At 36.0% G+C, this 23,679-nt stretch overlaps 1 protein-coding gene across 3 annotated transcripts in view; it reads right to left on the reverse strand.

Annotated features, from left to right (window-relative positions):
- LOC131430028 (uncharacterized) overlaps positions 1-23,679 on the reverse strand; it is a 108,865-nt gene that overhangs the window by 57,193 nt on the left and 27,993 nt on the right. For all 3 annotated transcript variants that reach the window (XM_058594639.1, XM_058594638.1, XM_058594637.1), the window contains one exon: positions 10,250-11,369. In XM_058594639.1, the coding sequence (XP_058450622.1) occupies positions 10,250-11,369 (1,120 nt within the window). The remainder of the gene's footprint in view (positions 1-10,249; positions 11,370-23,679) is intronic.

Below are 23,679 nucleotides of genomic sequence, written 5' to 3' on the forward strand. Positions count from 1 at the left end.
GAGGAAAAACGATCCTGATTTAGCCACATTTTTTTGCTGTTAGTTTCTGGAATGGCTCCTTACCTCCTGTCTCAGTTTGATAGTTTTTTTTTACATCATTTATTTTACCCCGGCTTTAACCTGTTCGACAGATTGTCCTTAAGGGTAAGATGAAAATAGGTTGCTATAATAGCACACAGTTCGGAAAAATCTTGTGATTTTACATCTTAGAAGATGTGCTTAAATGGAGCTTCGTATTTCACACGAATTTATATTCAAGAACAGGTAAAGTTGTGTGATATGAAAATTACATGGCTTGAAATCGAATGAAATGAAAAACAAAAGATCGACAGCAACAGCGCGACTTGAACCGAGAAAAAGTAGATCACAAAGCACGCCAGTTAATCGACTGAGCCACAGAAGCACATATCTGCTAAATGAATAAATGATACATATAAATCCATACAGCGGCACTCGGTAGCCGAGTGCAAATTACACTCGAAGCTTTTAAAATTCATCTGACAAATAAAAACAGCTATGAATTGTATCGTTTGTAGAATTATGTAAACTTGTAAAATTCATTATTTTTTTCTGTGCAGTATTGAACAATTTTCGAACTATTTTTTCTGCAGTATTGTTTCTTAGAGCCGGAGCAAAGATATTCTATCCGATTCTATCGCAACTCGTTGATTAAAAGTCAAGTAATCAGCAAAATAATATGGCGACTCTACTAATGAGATGACTTTTGGTCAAATAGCACTATAAATGTTTGAAACTGAAGGCTGAAACGAGTATAACCTAAGTAAATTTCTTCGGTTTTCAACTAGTGAGACCCATATGTGAGGATAGTATGCAAAGATTTTGAACGTTTCTTTAGGTCGTTATTTTTCAAACTCATCACCACCATGTAACACTAAAACCGAAAATCGGATCCGTATATTTCAACCACAAGCTATAGATCCATAAAATCTTTGATTTGAATCTATGCTTTTGAAAAATGGTTGAGTTATCTCTGAGAAAAGTGTGTGCCGTGCCTTTCTGTATGACAATGACAAAAACGACGATACGAGACCCGGACGAATTAAGCTCACTACCCTTCAAAGTCAGGTTGAATTTCTAAACTGGAATTTTAAAATCGGTATGGCCGAAGTCAGATAAATTCACCTGAGCAGCTGTATAGTTTACATTTGTTTCAAAATATTTGAAAATCAGTGAAGACATCTTTGAGAAATCATAGCACAAATCAAATTTTTAGGTGCCTTCTGAATCGAAAACTGAATACCACTAAAACTGAAAAAAGTTTTTTCTCGACTATCCAAATCTGCTAACCCGATAAACCTGATTAATTTATGTGGAATAGACATTTTTATACCAATCACCCTTTATCCCCCAAACCGAAAGTTGGATCTGACTGAAGAGCAAGATGTTTTATAGAATCTTGAAACTTTTCATTTGAATCTTAGATCGGTTCAGCCATCTACGAGAAGAATGAGTTAAACAATTTTGATTTCGTTTCACATATCATCCTGTAGTTACGGAATCAGAAGTCGGAACCAAACATAATTCAGGAACTTTGTTTGGGAGCACAAGACTTTTCGTATGAATCTGAATTTGTAGAAAAGAAATTTTCTAAGAAAATTGAGTGAAATTATTTGTCACACACGCATTTGCCGATCTCGACGAACTGATTCGAATGGTATATGGATGTTATGTTCTTCCAGCATTTATTGCTGTAAGTAGTTTAAAACAAAATAATCAAAAAAAATTCTGGTTTATATATGTCATATTCGAACGATTATGTTATCAAAAACGAGCCGTGCTAAAATCGGTCCGAGGCTAAATGTCATGAAAAAGGATGCTGTACACAGTCTTTTTTGTACTTAGAAACAATTGTATGTAACAGTATAAAAAATCGTTTTTTCCGTTGCTCCCAAGCATTTCTTTGTCATACAGCGCTCAAAACTCTTACTGCTGGAATAGGGGGAAAGGTCGTTTACACAAAAATTTCGATATCTCCGTTGAAAATGGACGGAATCTAACAATCTATGGCTTGTTGGATAGCTACTACCGTGCGGAATCTAAGTCTGAAAACAAAATTCTGTTTTCAAGGTCAATTGTGACAGATACTGTCAAAAAACTGAAAATTTTGACATAAAACTTCGTATAACTCAAAAAGTAAACATCCGATCTCAAAACCATTCAATAGCGTTTTGGGTGACCGGGAGATCTTTCATTTGCGACTAGTTTGATCAAAATCGGTCCAGCCATCTCTGAGATCTCGACCTTTTAGTTGACAACACACATACACACACACGGAAATTTGCTCACTTCGTCGAGCTGAATCGATTGGTATATGTCATTCGGCCCTCCGGGCCTCGGAAAAATTTTCTAAAGTTTGAGCGAATTCTATACCTATTTTTTTTAATATATAAAAATAGGTAAAAATTGGCTGATTAATGGCATATTCGCTTAAAACATAATTGCCGGCAAGGAAATCTGCGTTTGAAAAATTAAGTTAGGAAAAGGTTAACTTTTCTTAATTTTTCATGTTTGCAGTAATAATTTGTAAAGATTTTTTCGTTTAAATAAAAAGATACAAATAGACATCAGATATAAAAATGAGCTTGGAAGGTAAGAAAATAGATTTGAAAGTGATTTGAAAAAAAACACGTGAAATCTTCAGAAATGTTAAAGTTTTGGTTAAACACCAAACAATTTTAATGTTACACACACTTAGAAAAAACCCCTGTGATTTTACATCTTATTAGATACACATGAATGGAGCATCGCAGTTCACGCAAATTAACGTGGAAGAACATTTAATATTGTGCCTAAAAATGCCTGACATGGAATTTATTGAAATAAAAAAATGAATACTGATAGCGACCGCCACGACTTCAACCGAGAATCATCGGATCTTGGTGTATGTCTGTTAATCGACTGAGCCACAGAAGCACACATCTGCTTGGCTGCTAAAAGGTGTATTTAAATTCATACAATCGCACCTGCTAGCAGAATGCAAGTTACAGTCGAAACCAGTGAAATTCAAGCTAAATTCCGTCATTTGACTGATTAGGTCTTTATGAATTACATGGTATGAGGGATTAAGTCACCAGAAAAACTATTTTTTTTGTGTGCAGGTGGCCTAATCTCACATATGATACAATTCATTAAGGACTGAGGACAGTACCGTAAAGTGGTAGGTTTTTTGCTATTTCCCGTTTCAAATTATATTTTCTTGGAAACGGTGCAGAGTATAGAAAAACCCTCCTGACAATGTCTTCGAAATTTAGTTGAGAATATTCTGTGTAATTTTCAGAATGATTCATTGAGTGTAGCAGTCGTGTTGTATTTTTTCTGACTGGAGAACTGCTGAAAATTGGAACGCTCGGAAATGCATATCTCTACTTGTTCATCGAATTTGTCGGCTTATCGCGATAAAAATAACGTCTTGTATTTTTCTGCGAAACAAAGTCAATTTCAATGCATCCACCATTTTTTTCGCTTTGGTTTCCTGATCGCATTCTGAAAAAGGAGAGAGAAATAAAATTGGCTCGACAAGGCTGCCAAACACACAAACGTTTCATTGTATATAAACACATTTTTTGTTTTGCATTCAATCTCTGTGAAAGTTTAATATTTTTTCATTGTTCATTGGAATCTATGTAATGTTCAACCCATACGATAGATTTATGTGATAAAACTTCTCATCAAAATAATAAAATGTATGCTGGAAACCCGGTACAGTTTGCTCATATACGAGAGAGTACAAGAGAAATACGATGCGCAAAGGGAATTGAGCGAGACAAGTGGTCGATTTAAAACTCAACACGCGACCCTCCGTCCTCAGACCTTAAGACCTAATTTGTCAAATGACGAAAGATTCCATTTGTAATGACTTAATGTTAGATGATACTGAATTTTATTAGTTTAGAATGTAATTTCCATTCGGCTAACAAGTGCGACAGCTAAGCAAGTGTGTGTTTCCGTGACTCAGTCGATTAACGGATGTACTTTGTGATCCAATGATTCTCGGTTCAAGTCGCGACTTTCTTCCTATCAGTATTTTTGTTTATTTCAATGGATTTCATGTACATGTTCTTGAACGTAAATTTACGTGAACTGCGACGCTCCATTCATGTGCATCTTAAAGAAATAAAATCACAAGATTTTTTGTGTAGAACAGGTTTTAGTCGATGAACATTTTCTTAAATAGCAACCAGTATCTTGATGGTTAATAATCGAGCACCATTTCTGTTAAATACTTCACTTGCTTTATATTCTTGGGCATTTGAAAAATGGTATTGGTCTATATATAATGTTCCATTCCAGAAAAAGTTTCAGTTTTATCACAATGAATACAAATCGACATTTTCATTTCAGAGCAATAAACTTTTGTTAATTTCCGCCAAGATTGTGTGAATGAATTCGCGTGTTTTTGTCGAGAATTGTTTAAAAAAAATGGAATCCACTTAAAAAATTTCGCTCGATTTTCTACTCTAGCAGAAAATATCCTCTCTCTACGAGCAACGCCTCTAAATTTCATTCCACCTTAATTGTGCCAATTTACAGATCCTGTCAGCTTGGAGCAAAATCAGTCTTCAGCTCAGCAACGCCATCGCACGGCATCACATTGAACATATCATGTCAATGCGCAGTGCTGCTAGTTTGGCGCGCACGAGTTTGACATTTAGCTCACCTACTTGTATGTACAAGATTCGATGCGGACTCACCTAAGGGCGCCATACTAGCAAAAAAGGATGTTGACAATGATTTGTTCGTGAAATATGAGAAGACACTTGGAAAATTTTCGATGTTCAAAACAAACAATGTTCAGATTACACCAGATCTGGACGTTTCATGCATTTCTAAGATTTGGAATCGAAAAAAAAGTTTTTCTTCCATTTTGCATTTTTTTTTCTACGCGAAATAAGCGAAGTTTCGCGGTCTACTTGAAGAAAAAAATGGTAGCCTATACAGTGTGATAGGTTAAATTCCTGTGTTACTTTGAAAATTTCCCCTATCTTTTTCATGGTCGCTGAAGTTGTGGTGGAACTGAATTTTTTCACAGAAAACTAGTGTACTTTCACATTTAGTCAAATACCGTGTTTTTAGTGTTTACAAAAAACTCAATAGATTTTGGGTTTCCTAGCTCATGAGAAAGTTTTTTTTCCGAGCGGTTGGATGGACCAATTAGTTTGCAGATATAGATTTGGAAGTGCTTATTTCACTCAGGTAGGTGGTTCAGAATATAAGCCGTTGATCCCGGAAGCCAGTTTTCATATGTTCGAGAGTGCGCCTGCAAAGTTTACTGAAGCAAAAGGCCAAGAGATGCGTCGAAATTTATTATCCAGATTTTGCTCCGTTCATTGCATACTGCACTAGACAGATGCTCAATTGTTCACGTTATGAATTTTCATAAATAACTCGAAACATTTTTATTAGAAGGTATAAGTCAATATCTTCCAATCGAAAATCGCCAGCTTTCTACTATCCCTATTTCACACTACGCTAGCAAATTGAGTTCTCTTGAACCATATTATTTCGAACCGATGTGACAAAAATGGGTTCAGTAACGAATGATCTCCCCTCGAAGAAGCGTACGACATGCTCGTGGGTTGCCCGTGGAATGCAGTGTAGGTAGATGAAAATGGTAATCCGAAATAAATTATTTATCAGACTGCAGACACGACTTCTGCAAAAGCTTGTTTGTATGCATTGGAAACTGGAAACAAGTTCTGCACACTCAGCTCAGCCCGCAGCTGTGCAGCAATTTCTCCCAGAACCGGGGGACGGGAAAAGTTTTCCCCTTCCCCATACAAGCGCAATCGGCGACAAAGTTTGGTAGACATCCTGTGAAAAGGTATTTTTGGTTTGGTGGCGAATGTTGTCTATTTTCATTTCGATGGTGAAAGAATTCCATTATTGGCTGATCCACCCTTCTAGCTTTTCCGACATGAGCTCTACACCAGATAGAGCAATGACTTCAGCGGCCGAATGAAACAATTTCCCCTTCCCTCGTGGGAAGACTGTAGGACGAACCGCAAAATAATAAGCACATTTTATGGATGCTGAAATCTCGGTCCTAGAGAGGGACTGAGTCAGCAGCAGCAGCAAAATGTCTTGCCCGATGCACTCATTCGACCGATGCATAATGTAGAGCATGCTACTTTTGCTTCGTTTTGAACACAACAAGCCATCTCACCATTGAATGGGATTCCGGAGGTGGCCGAGTGCAATGTCGAAAATGCAATCTTGGAGAGTCGAAATTTGTTAGTCTGCGACCGATTGGGAGTGAGCATGTTATTGCCAAATTGGAACTGTTTTGTCTTGCTTGTACGAGTCAGTTAATCGCAGTTACGTTCGTGTCACCAATTTGTGAGTCTGGTTCGAATTTCAATTTACGATTGGATGTACTCTTCTTATTGAATGGTTCTGTTAGAATGCATACGGTTTTTAGAAGTATCCTATTGCAATTGGAACGTTGAGTTGAAAGTTTCTTAGTATGTCGCAGTATAATTTTAAAATGTTAAGCTTAGAAAAAATATTGTGTTTGTCAAGCGAATTGAAATTGTTGATCAGTAAAATGTTTTTTTATAGAAGGAATTTATTCTTTTCAAGACGTTCTTCTTAAAGAATGCCAGAAAAAAATAGAAAACAGTAGTAGAGAACGCCAGCCAACCTCGGTTCGATTCCCAACCCCGCACGTAGGGTCAGAAAGTTTTTCTAGCCCGAGAGACAAATGACCTTTATCATCGAAACAAAAAAGGTAAGAAAACAGCACTAAGAAGCAAAGATAAATTGACTTTCCAATCGAGGCTTCGAGGGCCAAGTAATGTGTACCATTTGATTCAGCACCACGACACTAACTGGGTATGTGTAGGTGAGTATATTTGTGATTCTACTTCAGTATGTATGCGATTTGTGAATTCTAATTTCAACTCTGAACTTTATTGTTCTATTTTTTTTTGTTATGATGCAAAGTTTTATGTATTTTATGGTTCATGGATTACGGTTTATGAATTATGGATTACGGTTTATGTCAGAGGTGGAAATAAGCCCTTTTTGCGCATGAAAATGTGAATCAAGATTTCCGATTGTGAACCAAAAAACCGAACACCGTGATTTAAAAATTCGGGTAACAAAACTAAAATTGCGATTATGATTTAAATTGTGGGAAATGAAATCGAACACTTTTTTAAAATCCAATTAAAACCAGAATTTATCGTATCAAAAATCATAAATTTCAAAATTCATTATAATATCTACAATAATTATGTGATATGAAAAGATAATACTGACTATTTTTATTTACTGTGAATCATAATTTTTCCTTATTTCTACCCCTGGTTTATGGTTTATGGTTTATGGTTTATGATGTGTGGTTAAGATTCCCATTTGTTTAACAAGAAACAGTATATTTTGCGTAAAAATAAAAAAATACAGTACATCGATATTGAAAAATACTACATTTTGCAGTACGCTTTTTATCAAACAATAATTAATAAAAAACAAAAGCAAATCATCATCAGATGATTTATTTTCATGATTTCATTATTTTTTTTTATTTCTTTTTTAATTTTTTTCAAGTTCAACAAAAATTTATTTTTGTTCAGAAATTGATTTATTTGATAATGATTTTGATTTTGTACAGTTTTGGTTTTTAATAGAGGCAATTTTCTTTTGTTTTGAATCAATAAAATTTAGCAAAATTTGTATGATTTTTTTTGATATGAAATGACTTTTGCTGAAATGGTTTTCGGCGAAATGGCTTTCGGCGGAATGGCTTTCGGCGGAATGGCTTTCGGTGAAATGACCTTGACCCGAAAAATACAGTACTTTGTAGAAAATATAGTACAAATTAAAATACAGTACATTTAAGGGCGAAAAACAGTACCAAGTATTTGGGTCACAAATACAGTACAATATTGTAAGGGACGAACATGATTCATTGTTCATGGTGCATGGTTTATGGTTCATGGTTCATGGTTCATTGTGCATAATTTATGGTTCAGCTTTCGGTATTACGATTCTAAAGTGTTGTGGATTTTTTAAACTCGTTCTTTGATTTTTATTTCCATCCTATGGTGATTCTTAGTTTTCATAATATTTTTAGTATTATATGAGGCATTCACTTGTTTTCAGTCAAAACAAAAACTTCGAAAATATTCCGACCAGTGTGAGTATTTTTTGTTGCAGTGTGTATTTTTTCAAGTCTAAAAGGGTGTACACTCAGTTGTAGATGGAAACGCATGGTCTTAAGGTATTTAGGACATGTGATATATGTTTTAAGAACTAAACACCATGCGTCTCCATCGGATGATAATTTGATGGAGACGCATGATTTTTCCAATGAAATAATTTTTTGAACGTCTGATATTAAAAAAAAAAACATGAAATTTTTTTCACATTAAATACATTTTGAAAAATTCTGAAAAAATTCTGAAAGGTTTCCCATAATCCCGAGAATATTCCTGATTTTTTTTCAATTTTTTTGCTAAAGTGGTTTTTGAAAAATTAAAAAAATGAATATCAGAAGAACCACCCAAACTCCACAAATATGACAGTAGAAGGGTTAAAATTTTCGAGAAAATCCCCTCTACTACAAACCCTTTCGAACAGCTTATGTCAATTTTATTTCTGTTTGGGGGCAGTTTTTATATGCAAATATTTTTCAAAATGTATTTAATGTGAAAAAAATTTCATGGTTTTTTTTTAAATATGGACGGGTATAATATCAGACGTTTAAAAAATTATATCATTGGAAAAATCATGCGTCTCCATCAAATTATCATCCGATGGAGACGCATGGTGTTTAGTTCTTAAAACATATATGTCATACATGTCCTAAATACCTTAATACCATGCGTTTCCATCTACAACTTGAGTGTTATTTACACACGCCCGTACGTCTGTCTCTAGCTAAATTGAGACAGACATACGAGCGTAATGATGTAGGGAAACACTTCGTTTGAACGCATCAGTATTTATTTCACATTATTCAAATCAAACAAACACACTGTAGTCAATTTAAATCTCACATTTTAGGTATGTTTAGAAAAAATTCTAAAGAACTTTAAAATTATAGTTCTTTTGCAGAAAAAAATATTCCCAGACACCAAATGCAAAATCAAGAAAAAATCGAAACCAAGCGAAATAAAAAACTATTAGCTTTAGGGTTGCCTAGAACTGATAGCTGAAGAGTTTTTTTGGATTTCGCTTGTTTTTTGGATTCTTGTTGGCTTCACACATGGTCATGGTGTTTAGTGAATACTTTTTTCTGCAAAAGAACTATATTTTTAATATTCTTTAGAGCTTTCACTAAAATTTAGCAAAAATAAGTGAATAAAGTTAATTACTGTGTACTTACATTGAGTTGTATACAAAAAATGTTTAAAAAATTGCTTATATGTCAATTCATTAATTTTGATTCATGTTTCTTCCTCACTTGTCCTTCTTTCTGAATTACAACCGGCCACTGGCTGACATGTTCATTAACGCATTCCCTACATTATTGCTTGGTAAGTTGAGCTAGACATGCGGGTATGTGTGAATAACATGAAGAATGAAATTCTTTTATCATTATTAATTACGTCAATACACAAGCCCTGAACTCAAGTTGCACATGAAAACACATGGTATTTAGTTCTGAAAGTGACTGGTGTACGATTTTAAAACTAAATACCATGCCCCTCCATCGGATGATAATTTTATGGAGACGCACGGTTTTTCATATGGTTTATTTTTTTAAAATTCTGATATTATACCCGTCCACATTTTTTAAAGTCTGAAAAAAATACAGCGTAATGTACACATAAATAATTTATTTTTGATGTAAAATATAGAGTGGTACAAAAATAGTAGGTGCGATTAAAAAAATTTCGAAAATTTTGAACATTTTTTTTCACATGAAATACATTTTGAAAAATTCTGAAAAAATTCAGAAAGGTTTCCCATGATTCCTAAAAAATTCCTGATTTTTTTTGCCTAAGAGATTTTTGAAAAATATAAATAAAATGAAAATCAGAAGAACCACCATAACCATAACAAATTTGACAGTTAAAGGGTTAAAACTTTGTGAAAATCACCTACAATACCAACCCTTTTGAACAGCTTATATCAATTTTATTTTTGTTTGGGGGTAGTTTTTATATGCAAACCCGGCTACACCCTTTTCATATTAATCACAAAATGTCACCAGCTTTTACTTAGTTGCATGAAACAATCAAACTACACGCGAAATCCCTGTACGGTAAACTATTTCACTCACTTGACGATCCGGAACCGGTGCTGCTGGAACCTCTGCTAGGGCACTGCCGGTGCTTCCAGGTGTGCTGCTGTTTATTCGGTGTACCGCCGTTCAGGCTGATAGACGAGCTGAATCCGTCACCTCCGATCACTCCCAGACCCCCGGGTCCACCGATGATGGTGGCACCCGGTGCAGAGTCTAACCCTGTTCCAAAGTACTGTGATGGATTGAAGTTGAAATTACTGATCGAGTTCGAGAAGTGGTGCTGATGGCTGCTAATGAGATTACTTTTCGCCGAGTTGAACTGGTTTAGATTGCAGGAGCTAGCGTGATGATATTTGCTGTTTCCGATAAAGTCACCACCAGTCATGTGACCACTGTTATCTCCGCTTCCGCTTGGTCCGATGGTATTGTACTTCGACGGGAGATTCAGCGTGTCGTAGTTCGGGATGTAGGTTGACGGCTCGTGATGGAACAGGTACAGTTGACCTTCGGTGTCATTTTTTATGCTGTTGGCAGGGAATCGGCCCTCCGGATTTTGGTAGTAGAAATGCTGATGCAAACTATGATTCAAATAGTTATCGTCAAAATAGTAGGGCGGAAACTGTTTCACTGGAATCGTCCCGTTTCCTCCGCTAACCGAATCATTCGCGTTAGGGTCACTAAACAAGCCATTATTCATTACGTCAAAGTTTGAGCCACTCTTTTTCAGCTTTGGCTTGATTTTGTTGGCATCGTTGCCCACGGGTGCATTGTCCCCATTGGTTAGTGCTAGGTTAGTTGTTTTATTCCTTAACGTCGATTTGAGTGTCGAGGCATAGTCACTGGTTCCGAAACAGTTTGCCGGGTACTGTTGAGTGTGAGTGCCAATTGCGTTGCCTTTGTTTCCAGCGGTTGATGCGAAATTGAACAAGTCGGGCTGATTCGAGGAACAATTATGAATGATGCCACTGTTGCCAGTTACCGTGGAGGTTAGGTCATTAGCAAGGCTGACCGATGGCTGCTGGAGAGGCTGATGGATCCCACTGAGGTCACCAACCTCGTTAGCCAACGGTTGTGGAATGCAACTGTAACCATAGGATGGCCGACGGTTTAGCGGAGGGGGCGGTGGTGGTATCATATCCTCTACGAATGGTTCGTCCTGAAAGGCACAGAAAGCATAGATAACTAATTAGTGAATTCCAGCAAAGGCTCAATGGAATGGTAGGCCGATGAACAGCGTTGTTTGAATTGGTGATTGTTACCATTGCGACAAGGTTCAAGTTTTATCAGGGTGATGAAGCAGGGTGGGATGAAACACAAATGTATGCATGTCAGTGGCTGCCCTAGTCTCTACAGATTGGCCGACGCAGTATCTGGCAAATTCTGATCCTGGTTATCAGCATTGTTTATTCAGTTGAATACAGTATGAATTAACAATAGCACGCATTGAAGTTGTTCATCGCGTTCGAGTGTATCATTATTGTATGCTGCCACACCACGAATGGCCATTAGTGGGTTTGATAATCAATACTCAGGCGTCGGAAGATCTCTGAACTACAACAGTTAGTCGGTTAGAAAATTAGTAGCAAGCCATCAAAAAACATTACCACGATTGATTGCAAATGAATGTGTCATTAATATGAGCAAATTAGCAAATCATGATTATTTCAACTAGAGAATTTTGGATCATAAGCAAAGGAGTCGAAAATTTACATATGCAGATGCTCTTAATTGCAAGTGCTCTAATTTCTCATGCAAACGAATTCCGTGCAACTTGAAAAGAAACCGCTTGCCTGTCACCAAAAAGTGTCTACATTGAAGTTGTACAACTTGTTTGGAGAAAACCGTGACAAGCGGAAAAGGGAAAGATTAAAAATTCCATTATAATCAGCACAATAGAAGCTGCCAGCGCTGAATAGATCATTTTGCTGCTAAACGAGGAAATACACTTCAACGTGGTCGGATTCGGGAATGACTTTCATTTTGTTTCAACAGAGAAATTCAGAGTTCATTTTCGATAGTCATTCTTGAGACCGAGTGTCAAACCGAACGTCGCGGAAGGATAGCGTTCTGAGGTTGAATGAAAAAATACAACCTCTTCCTAATCCACCTAGTTGTGTGATAATGTATTTCTACTGTCATTCAAATAGGTTCGTTATATTTTTTATTGAGAAAATTTTTGAATTAGAAACCAAAACCATATTGTTTTCTCAAATCAATCTTCTTGAATTCTATTTGTTATATTTAGATTTTAATCAGATCTTCAGTAGTACAGTTGTTGTTTACTTTAGGCAGTGAAAAGTTCGACTTTCGATAGAAGAATTAGAAACTTTGTTTATGGAATGAGCAAATTTAGCATCACTTGGAGCACGATACTGTGCCCAAGTGTTGCAGTTATTCTGAGATATGAAAAGTGTATGTTGATTCGTAAAAAGTTCTGAAAGCGTTATTTCCTATATAATGCTGATTCGCGAAACTAAAATATATTCAAGTGACGGTCACTGATAATTTACTGCCCAACGATTTTAATCTATCAAAGCGCCACCTGCATGTCAGTGTCGGTGTTATCAGATTCAAGGATAAGGAATGGCACATTGTCGCAAAGCTGATTTACCGGTAGCGACACCTACCAATGAAAAATGGAACCAAAAAAAGAGGATTCTTTCGGAAATTTTCATATCGTTTATTCAATAGTATAAATAGATATCAGCAATAAAAGTACACTCGGAGTAGAATAAAATCGATTTCAAAGTGATTATTACTACTTTTTTTTAGTGTAAACTACGATTAAACATGGAAAATCTTCAGAAATGTGTGAAATTGGGTAAGGCTAGGTTTATTCGGATCAACATTTTTTTAAACAGAAACCAGTGTAATGTTGATTTCTCGAGTACTAGAATGTATAGCGATCGAGTACTATTTATTTTGGATACTTTATTTGTTACTAGCTGAATTACCCGGCGTTGCTCGGAAATGTTTCGTGAAGGGAAGGCCGAAAAAAATTCTCGAAGTTGTCCTGCTTAGTGAAATACTCTTGTAGTGAAACATAGCTTAGACGGCAACTCGATTGAACAATACTCCGTTCATGTTCAGATTGCGAATGATCAGTGTCCCATCTCAGATCTCACAATAATCATAATTTTCATGGTATGCTCGACAAACTGGGTCAGTTTTATATTTGAACCCTTTTGTTAGAAACATTTAAAACACCTTTCTCTCTATAAATACCTTCTTAGTAATCTCCGAGTTTCATATCTATATGTGCTTGTATCGTACTTCCGTACTTCCTCGTCACAATCGATCTACAATACCTTTGGCTTCCATGGATATAATCATTTGCTACTCCCTTCTCTTTATAAAAAATTTATGACATCATGAATTGTTCAAAATTGTCCATCTGATAATGATTATTTTACAACGAAATGTTGTTTAACATCATGACTATATGTTAATACTATAGAATAACATTTTTCTATAATTTATTTTACCAAGGCTTTAACCATTTTGGCCGTTCATCGGGGAATGGAACTTATGGAATAACGATTCAGTTAATACAAATGTTGTTGTAAACTTATTTCCATTACCTTGAGTCGAAAGTTTTTTCAATTTACATAATAAAATGCACATTGGTTGTATGATTTCGTCAATTCAGATCAATGTTGAGAATACTTGTTCCCCCTCACTCTTGTGACTATTTTTGTGAACCTCACTTAGTTGCTAGAAATATACTGTACTCGTAAAGAAGTACCAATTTTTCGTAAAACCCGATCAATTTTCCCTTTCACTTTCCATGTTCGGGGCACTTACTCCACTCTCTCACCCTCTAAATAATCTTATAATCTATTTTTATTTAACTTCCTTTTTGACAGTGAACTTTGAATTCCCCGGCAAAATGAAACCAGATCTTTTGAAATTATTTAATGAAAAATACGACCTTGAAATTCTTGCCACTCTCTTGTTTTATAAAAAATGGGAGATTAAAATTTATTTTCAAAAACCCCTCCTTCTAGTCTAGATGTCGATTCTCTTCAAATTTCGTCATTGACCCTCTCCCCCCATGCTAAGGACACTTCCTACACACTTTCCCCCCTGAAATTGTCCTAATGATCATTTCTGAAGAGCTTCATTGTGCTAAATTTGATAGCAATCCGTTCAGTAGTTCCGGGATTGCGCCGTTACAAACTTTACATCTCCTTTTTAGAGGGAGGTACTACATCCACCCTACACGAATACCCTAAGTTGCACAAAAAGTATCTATGGTCTTCAAAAAGAATCGATTCTCGTCAAATTAAATAAATTTTTTTCATGACCCCTGTTAAGGATAGTTGCTACGCTCTCTCCCCCATAAAAATACCCTTACAACTATCTCTGAAGAGCAAAAAGCAGCTATACCAAGTGTGATAGCAATCCGTTCAGTAGTGTCGGAGCTATGCCGTTACGACCCCCTTTTTAAATGCACTTGCTACATTCACTCCCTATATCTATCATATCTAAGGTATGGAAAATGTTTGCATGATCTTCAAAAATAATCGATTCTTGTCAAATTTTATGATTCTTTTTCATGGCCCCCCTTAACATGATACTTGGTACGCTTCATCCCCTATAAAAACACCTTCATGGCTATTTCTGAAGAGCAAGAAATATCTGTACCAAATTTTATAGCAATTCGTGCAATAGTTACGGAGTTATGCCGTTACAAACATTACACTTCTTTTTTAGAGGCACTTACTACACCCTCTCCCCACAGAATATCCTTATAATCTTATCTAAGTTGTGCAAAAAGTGTTTTTAAAAAGTACCGATTCTCGTGAAATTAGATAATATTTTTAATGACCACCTTTGTTAAGGACACTTCCCACGCTCCCTCCCCTCGTGGAAATATTCTTATAACCATTTCTGAAGAGCAAGAAGTACATGTACCAGGATTGATAGCAATCCGTTAAGTAGTTTTGAAGTTATGCCATTACAAACATTACACCCCTCTTTTTAAAGGCATTTGCTGCATCTATCCATCATTAAATTATATTTACGGTATGCAAAATGTTTCTAAGATCTTCAACAAATATCGGTTTTCATCAAGTTATATGAATTTTTTCATGACCCCTCCTTGGTTGTGACACTTGCTACGCTCTCTCCCCCCATAAAAATACACTTATGACCATCTATGAAGAGCAAGAAGTACATGTGCCAAGTTTGATAGTAATCCGTTCAGTGATTCCGGAGTTATGCCATTACAAACATTACACCCCCCTTTTTAAAGGCACTGGCTACATCCACCCCCCCATATAATCATATCTAATATATGCAAAATGTTTCTATGGTCTTAAAAAAGTGTCAAATTAGACAATTTTGTTCATTACCTCCCTCTGTTAAGAACACTTACTACGCTCCCTCCCCCATTAAAATATCCTTATGACCATCTCAGAAGAGCAAGTATCTGTGCCAAGTTTGGTGGCAATCCGTTCAGTAGTTTCGGAATTATGCCGTTTTAAACATTACACCCCCTATTCAAAGGCACTTGCTACATCCACCCCCCCATATAGTCATATCTAAGGTATGCAAAATGGTTCTACGGTCTTCAAAACGTATCGATTCTTGTCAAGTTATATGAATTTTTCCATGACCCCCCCTTGTTTATGACACTTGATACGCTCCCTCCCAAATAAATATACTCCCTAAACCATCTCTGAAATACAATAAGTACTTGTGCCAAGTTTGGTGGCAATCCGTTCAGTAGTTCCGAAGTTATCGCGTTACAAACATACAAACTTACATCCATTTTTATATACACTGAAGTCTTTTTTTATGCGGATTTACGTACCGCATAAAAAACCGCATAAAAAAAACCACTTAACTCTGAAAATTCGCATAAAAAAAGACCGCATAAAAAAAACTTCAGTGTATATATATATATATATATATATATATATATATATATATATATATATATATATATATATATATATATATATATATATATATATATATATATATATATATATATATATATATATATATATATATATATATATATATATATATATATATATATATATATATATATATATATATATATATATATATATATAATTTAAAATATCTACCCTCGCAAAGGGGTTTTTAAAAAGAGAGAACACTTTTCACTTCTAAGGTTAAACTGAAACTAAACTTTATTTTTGTTCTAACTTTACTCTAAGCCTAACCTAGCTAGCTGCCGATCGTGAGAACCCTGTCGATTTACTATTCCCTAGCGCCGGTAACGCGATACAAGATTTGTTTACCGTGTACGTGACTGATGCTGGGGCGACGATTGTTGTTGATGCTGCGGTCTTCATTCTGTGGGAATCTCGATCGTCTGCTATTGGTGACGTTCTTGGGAAACGCTGGCTGTTAACTCCTCCATCCCTTAAAGAAGCACGACCCGTGCGTTCGACTAATGCTGTTGAAGATATTTTGGTTTTATGATAAACGATGCCTAGAATTGTTGTAATCAGGATAACTGCGCATATGAAGGAACCAATTGATAAATGTTGTTTCAATTCCAAAGATTGAAGGTTCTTCCTGTTTTCGATATGTAGGTCATGTAACTGGGTTATGTTGACGTATTTTTCCAAATGTGTTTCTGCGATTTGGTTTGACCTTAGAGGTGCGATAATAGGGTGACGGAATTGAATTTCATAGTTTTCGAATAATTTGTTTCCAATAATGATGGTACAATTGTGGAATGAGACGAGAAAAATGCCTTTCAATTCTTTTTGATTAATTCCACACGTGCTGCTCAATGTAATTTTGTTGGTGAGCGCTTTGACTATTATGGTACCAGGTGCGGGTAATTCATATTCGATGGTTTGTGGCAATTCTGAGAAGGGACATTTTCCGTTCAAACCTCTAATCAATGGTGCGATGCAATCATCTGCACTGATGTTTGTCAATAGTTCTCGTTTACAGATAGTAATTTTGGGCGTTTCTTGGCATCCTGTAGAAACGGCTAACGTCTCGTTTACATGTTTGAAGATTACTTTGTGGTCAATGTTCACTGTTTTGTTGTTCACAGGTAGCGGTAATAAAAGCATTTTGTCAAACACAATAGGCTGTACGTTAGGGATATTGATGCTGATAATGATGTTATCTCCTTGATAAAACGCTGTAGTTGTCAGGTACACGCAAACTTCGTCTAAACTATCAATCTTGAATCCTTGCTTGGTTAGCTTTGCTGCTATGACCTCTAGTTCACTATTTGATAAAATTTGTTTGTTTATTATGTTGACCTTGACGAGTGATAAGCTATTTTCTATAGAATGTAATGAGTTTAAGAGCATATCTAATTGAAATAAGATTGAAATTTTAGTGGATTCAGTTATGATATAATCTTCTTTAAGTAAAATTTTAGCTAAACTGTTCTCATGATCCTTGATCTGATTGTTTACAATATTAATTCGTTCTTGAAAATTTGCATTGATAGATATTTGTTTGTTATTTTCATTTAATAAGCTATTTTCATTGTTTTTCAGTGCATATAGATCTGCATTAATATTTCTCAAATCCTGGGCATCTAAATTTCCGGTGATTAGTTTGATGGTGCTTCCTAACACTTCTATTGATCTTTTTACCTTTCTGTTTCTTGGGAGAAGGCTCATGAATGTATCATTTATCATTGAAAGCTTTAATTCGATTAAATTTGAAAAATCTCCTGTTTTATTGTTGATTCGATTCAACACATTTTTAATTGTAGTAATTGAATTCTGGAACTGGTTTAATTCTATAATGTGCAAAACCTTATCATAGCCTAAACTAATTCTTCCTTCTCCAACTTTCATAATTAACGCACCCGGATTATTCGAAATGTCATGTATTTGAATGAATTGAGGATAGGAAAAGGGAATGAGAGAAATGAGTGCGATGATCCGAAAGTCCATCCTGAAAGAAAGACAAATATTAATTTCAAAGTCTTTTTATGTTTTCTTTGTGAATTTCCCGGCCGGACCTATCGAGGATCGTTCTTTGTTTGTCCTCCATAGCTTCAGTCGGTGAAAATCTTTCTTTAGTTTTCTTTTTGATTCCTTGAATCCTTTTGAAAACTATTTCTTCGTCTGCTATGTGAGGTGCTTCTTCTCTTCCTTTATTGTGGAAGGATAAATTTTTTGATCGTGTCTTATCGTTTGCCAAAATTACCTCATCATAGAAGTTGTCTCTTTTTTCTATCATTTTCTGAATGTCAAGAGGCCGTTCGTGTTCGTCCTTTAGCCCAAAGAAAATCTCTCTCGGTTTGAAACCGGTGGCTGAATGAATCGTGTTGTTGTACAAAGTACAAGCAATTAAGAAAATTTCTTTGTGCGTAAGGTCATTGTACTGGGGCTTTATACATCGAAAGATTTCTGCAACTGTTGAATGAAATCTTTCGACCAAACCATTACTTTCACTGTGATTAGCAGGCACGAAATGCATCTGTACATTCAAATTATTTACCATACCTCTTATGTCGGCTGATCGAAATGCAGGTTCGTTATCACTTACGATAAGCTCCGGTGTACCATAGGTTGAGAAAAGTTTCAGCAGGCCTCTTCTAACATCGACTATATTCCTGGATTTTATTGGGATCAATACTCCGAATCTAGAGAACTTATCTACTGCAGATAAAAAGATGTACGGTTGAGTTAAAAATATGTCAATATGAATTATTTCTAATGGTTTTTTCGTGTTCGGTGTTGAGCCAAGTTTAATTTTGTATGGGTGTCGGTCATATTTGTTTCGATTACATATTTCGCAAATTTTGATGAACTGTTGAATTTTATGCTTCATTTTTGGAAAGTAGAACCGATTGGATATTTGTTTTTCGTTTTCCCAAACTCCTCGGTGGGCTGATTCATGAGTTTGTTCAATGGTGGCACTTTGTTCCTCGAGGGTTTTTAAGTCAACCAAAAGTTTCTGCGTGATGAAAATTTTGAAAGTCTTACATCGACTAAAGTAATTTTTGTATACTATTTGAATCGTATTTATCAAACTTTCGGGACACAATATGCAATTATTGCGTTTCAAGTCCATAAAATCTTTAAATATTGTTATCAATTGGGGGATACCAAATATTAATTTTGTAATGGTTCTTCTATGAACTCTCGGAAAAACCTCTTCGTGAATATTATCTTCTTCGGGGCCAACTTGAAGGATTATTTGATTACTGAAATAATTTAAAGGTTTTTCTGTACACGGAATGTATTCGGAATCATCCGTGTCTGCGGAATGTACTGTTGCGTTATCTGATGATAGTTCATTTTCGTTAACGTTAATTTCTTGAACAACTCTAGACAATCCGTCTGCTACGACGTTTTGTTTTCCAGGTTTGTATTGAACATCGTAATCGAATTCTGCTAAGCTTAAACGCCAGTGGATCAATCTTTGATTCGGTTCTTTTAAATTCAAACTGTAAGTTAACGGTTTATGATCGGTGTAGAGCGTAAATTTTCTTCCATAGAGGTACGGTCGAAAATATTTACAACTCCAAACGATCGCCAAGAGTTCTTTTTCGATCGTTGAATAATTCTCTTCAGATTTATTCAATGTGCGTGAAGCAAACGCGATGGGTTTGTCTTTACCCAAAGGTCCTTGTGAAAGAACAGCGCCAATTGCATGATTAGAGGCGTCTGTAGTTAAAATGAAGGGTTTATCAAAATCTGGGTATTGGAGTATGTCATTACTAGTGAGGATTGCTTTACATTTTTGAAATGATTTAATGAACTCTTCAGAATGAATGATGGTTTCGCCTTTCCTAAGTGAATTTGTTAAAGGTTTCGCTATTTTCGCAAAATCTTTTATAAATTTTCGATAGTAACCCAAAATTCCAAGAAAGCTTCTAAGTTCTTTTTCGCTCTTTGGCAATGGCCAATTTTTGATAATATTAATTTTGTCTGGGTTTGGCTTAACTCCTTCAGTAGTAACGATGTGTCCTAAAAATGCAACTTCTTTACATAGAAACTCGCACTTATCTAATTGTACTTTCATATTGCATCTAGATAGTGTATCGAAAATTTTTCCCAAATTATCCAGATGTTCTTGAAGACTACTTGAAAAAACGATGATATCATCCATATAGATGAAACATCTTAGGCCAATGTGTTCTCTTAGAACGTTGTCCATTACTCTCTGAAACGTAGAGGGGGCATTCTTTAGTCCAAAGGGCATTCTCAAAAACTCATAGTGTCCATTCTCGACATTAAAAGCCGTTTTGGGAATGTCTGATGCTTCAACTTCGATCTGGTGGAAACCGGATGCTAAGTCTAGCGTAGAAAAATAATTGCATCTCCCGAGTTTATCGAGGATGTCGGTTATGTTCGGGATTGGGTATCGATCATCGATAGTCTTTTCATTTAACTTCCGATAGTCGATTACCAATCGCCATTTCTTTTGGCCGGAAGCGTCCATCTTTTTCGGGACGATCCAAACCGGAGAAGTCCAAGGGCTGACAGAGTGTCTTATAATACCCTGTTCAAGCATTTTGAGAATTTGTTTTTGTACTTCCTCCTTATAACAAAAGGGGTACCGATACGATTTGGAGTAAATAGGCAAATCATCTTTTGTTTTGATGCTATGTTTTATTGCGTTAGTAAAGGTAAGGTGTTCTCCTTCTAACAAAAATACACCCTGATTTCTACTGATGACGTTCAACAATTTCGATTTTTCGTCTGAGTTAAGGTGATTCAATCGCAATTGATCGAATAAACGCTGGCTTATCGGCTTGGCAAATTTTGGTGAAGGTTGGGTTTCAAAATTATTTAATTCAAATTCCATGGGTTGACTAATATCGATTCGCGATAACTCGTTCGAACTATTAGTTATGGCTAAACAAGCTCGACTATTCACTGCGCTATACAAGCCTGAGTGCAGGAGTATATTGTTGCAAATAAAAGTATCTTCTGATACTAGGAAATCGCCGTTATTGATATTAACAGGAAAGCTTACGAATTTCGTCTCGTTAGAGTTTAATTGTATTCGTTGAGAATGAGGATATTTTCGTTGCATTTGAATTTTTCCAGAAGCAAATTGAAGTTCGTTACTAGCAGTAAGAATATTGGCTTTCAGCAATTGTAACGCCTCGTATCCAATTAATCCATCGAAATAAGGATGAAAATCAAAGATATAAAATTTCAATTTTTGTGTGCCAGGAATCTGAATAAAGGGGTTAAATTCAACAAATTGATTTATTTTATGACAACCATTGATATTTTGAACTGAGGTTGGCTCGGTAAATCTGCATTTTTGAAGGTTTACGTGCTTGGTACTAATGTAATTCTTGTTTGCACCTGTGTCTATGAGAAATTTTAGTAAGCCTTTGGAAGTGTTTATTTCGATGTAAGGGATGAAATTATTTACGTCGGATGAAAGTCTGCCGCCACTTGATGAAAATTTAGATCATCAATTTCGGCTTCCTTGCTATCGGTTTCTTGATTGGATTCTAAATGTTGGGGGTTTGTTTCGACTGGTGGAGGTTCGTTAGTGTTTTCATACGCAGTTTGATATTGTTGGTTATAATTATCGTAATAATAATATTCATTGGGATCATAGAAATAGGAATCATCACAATTTGTTGGAAATTCCTCTATTTGAAAATGTGGACGGTTCATATAATTTATCTGCCTACTTCTAATGGAGCTATCCACTTCCATTGGAGTTGGCTTTGGTTGTGGGTTTTGAGTCACTCTTTGAGGAAACGGAAATGGTCGTTGTTGGGGATTTTGAAATTGTCCTTGCGGTGAGAAATGAAATGGTCGTTGTTGCGGAAATTGGAATCGTGGTTGTTGGAAGGGAAAAGGTCTTTGTTGTGTGAATTGAATTGGTCGTTGTGGTGGAAATTGAACGGGTTTTGGTGAAAATGGTGGAAATTGTGATCTATTGTTAAACGGTTTAATGGGCCATTGTGGAGATGAATTTGGCTTTTGTGGAATTGGTGGAGGTGTGCCAAATGGTTTATTTCGTGTGTGAGAGTAATTGCCTTCTTCGATGCATAATCGAAGAGCATCCTTTAAATTTGTTGGGACCTGAGCCCGGATTATTGGTCCTAACGGATCCTTCAATCCTCCCAAAAATACTTTTAGTCCTAGCTGTTGATAAAAATTGTTCTTCGCAGCTTTCACAGCTGTGTGCTCTTCACTGATGTTCAGCAAATTCACTAACAGAGATACCACATGCGAGGTTTTGCTGTAGAATTCTTCTACAGTGTTCACTTGGTGAATAGCGAAGAGGTCGCGTGTCAAAGACACCTCATCCCGTCGGTCGCTATAATGTGTGATTAAATTTTGCTTTATGTCGGTCCAATTCAAATTTGTACCGTACAATTCTAGAATATTGTCTGCTTCTCCCACTATTTTGGTTCGAATTGCTTGAATCCAAACTTGGTGGCAATCTGTTCCAACAGCTCTATTGATAGTTGGCATTAAACTATCAATGGCTCTAATAAAAGAATGCAATTTTATTGGGTTTCCATCGAAACTGGGAAGGTCTCGAATGATCTGGGGAGTCTGGAGAGATTTTAAAATACTCTCGGGATCTCCTGCAGCTCGAGGTAGCATATTTGTTCTAGCCTCGGCAGCTGCTACTTGAGCCGCTTGGGCAGCTTCTGACGCACCTAGAAGCTCCATTCTTAATTGTTGAATTTCGTCCTCCTGTGAGGCGATCTGTTGATTGAGAGCAGCGATGTGCTGTTCCATTTTCACTGATTTGTTTAACTAAAATTAATTTCACTTCACTACAATGTCAATAGCTCACTTTTAGGCAATAGCTAAGAAATGTTAAATGCGTTAAACTTATGTGAAAATAGTTAATTAAAAGATTAAAATTACTTACGGTTAGGTTGCGATATTCTCTCGCTGTTAACTAGATGATGGGTCCGGTGCAGCTTCTTCTGGATCTCTTCACTAATCACCGATGTACATTCGGGGATGGCTCTTCGTGCCGAAAGAAATCACTTGAAAAAAAAAACCGCACTACAATCCGAACGACTGCGCCATTTAAAATATCTACCCTCGCAAAGGGGTTTTTAAAAAGAGAGAACACTTTTCACTTCTAAGGTTAAACTGAAACTAAACTTTATTTTTGTTCTAACTTTACTCTAAGCCTAACCTAGCTAGCTGCCGATCGTGAGAACCCTGTCGATTTACTATTCCCTAGCGCCGGTAACGCGATACAAGATTTGTTTACCGTGTACGTGACTGATGCTGGGGCGACGATTGTTGTTGATGCTGCGGTCTTCATTCTGTGGGAATCTCGATCGTCTGCTATTGGTGACGTTCTTGGGAAACGCTGGCTGTTAACTTATATACTAGCTGACCCGTCGAACTTCGTCTCGCCTGAAATTATTTTTTTAAATTTGTGTTTTCGAACAGCAGAGTTACCAAACGTTAATGTTTTTTTCCATTATTTTACTGATTACTTGGCTTACAATAAACGAATTACGACAAATTCATATCCAATACAATAAC

This window comes from Malaya genurostris, chromosome 2 (assembly GCF_030247185.1).
Source record: "Malaya genurostris strain Urasoe2022 chromosome 2, Malgen_1.1, whole genome shotgun sequence".
NCBI classification, from domain to species: domain Eukaryota; kingdom Metazoa; phylum Arthropoda; class Insecta; order Diptera; family Culicidae; genus Malaya; species Malaya genurostris.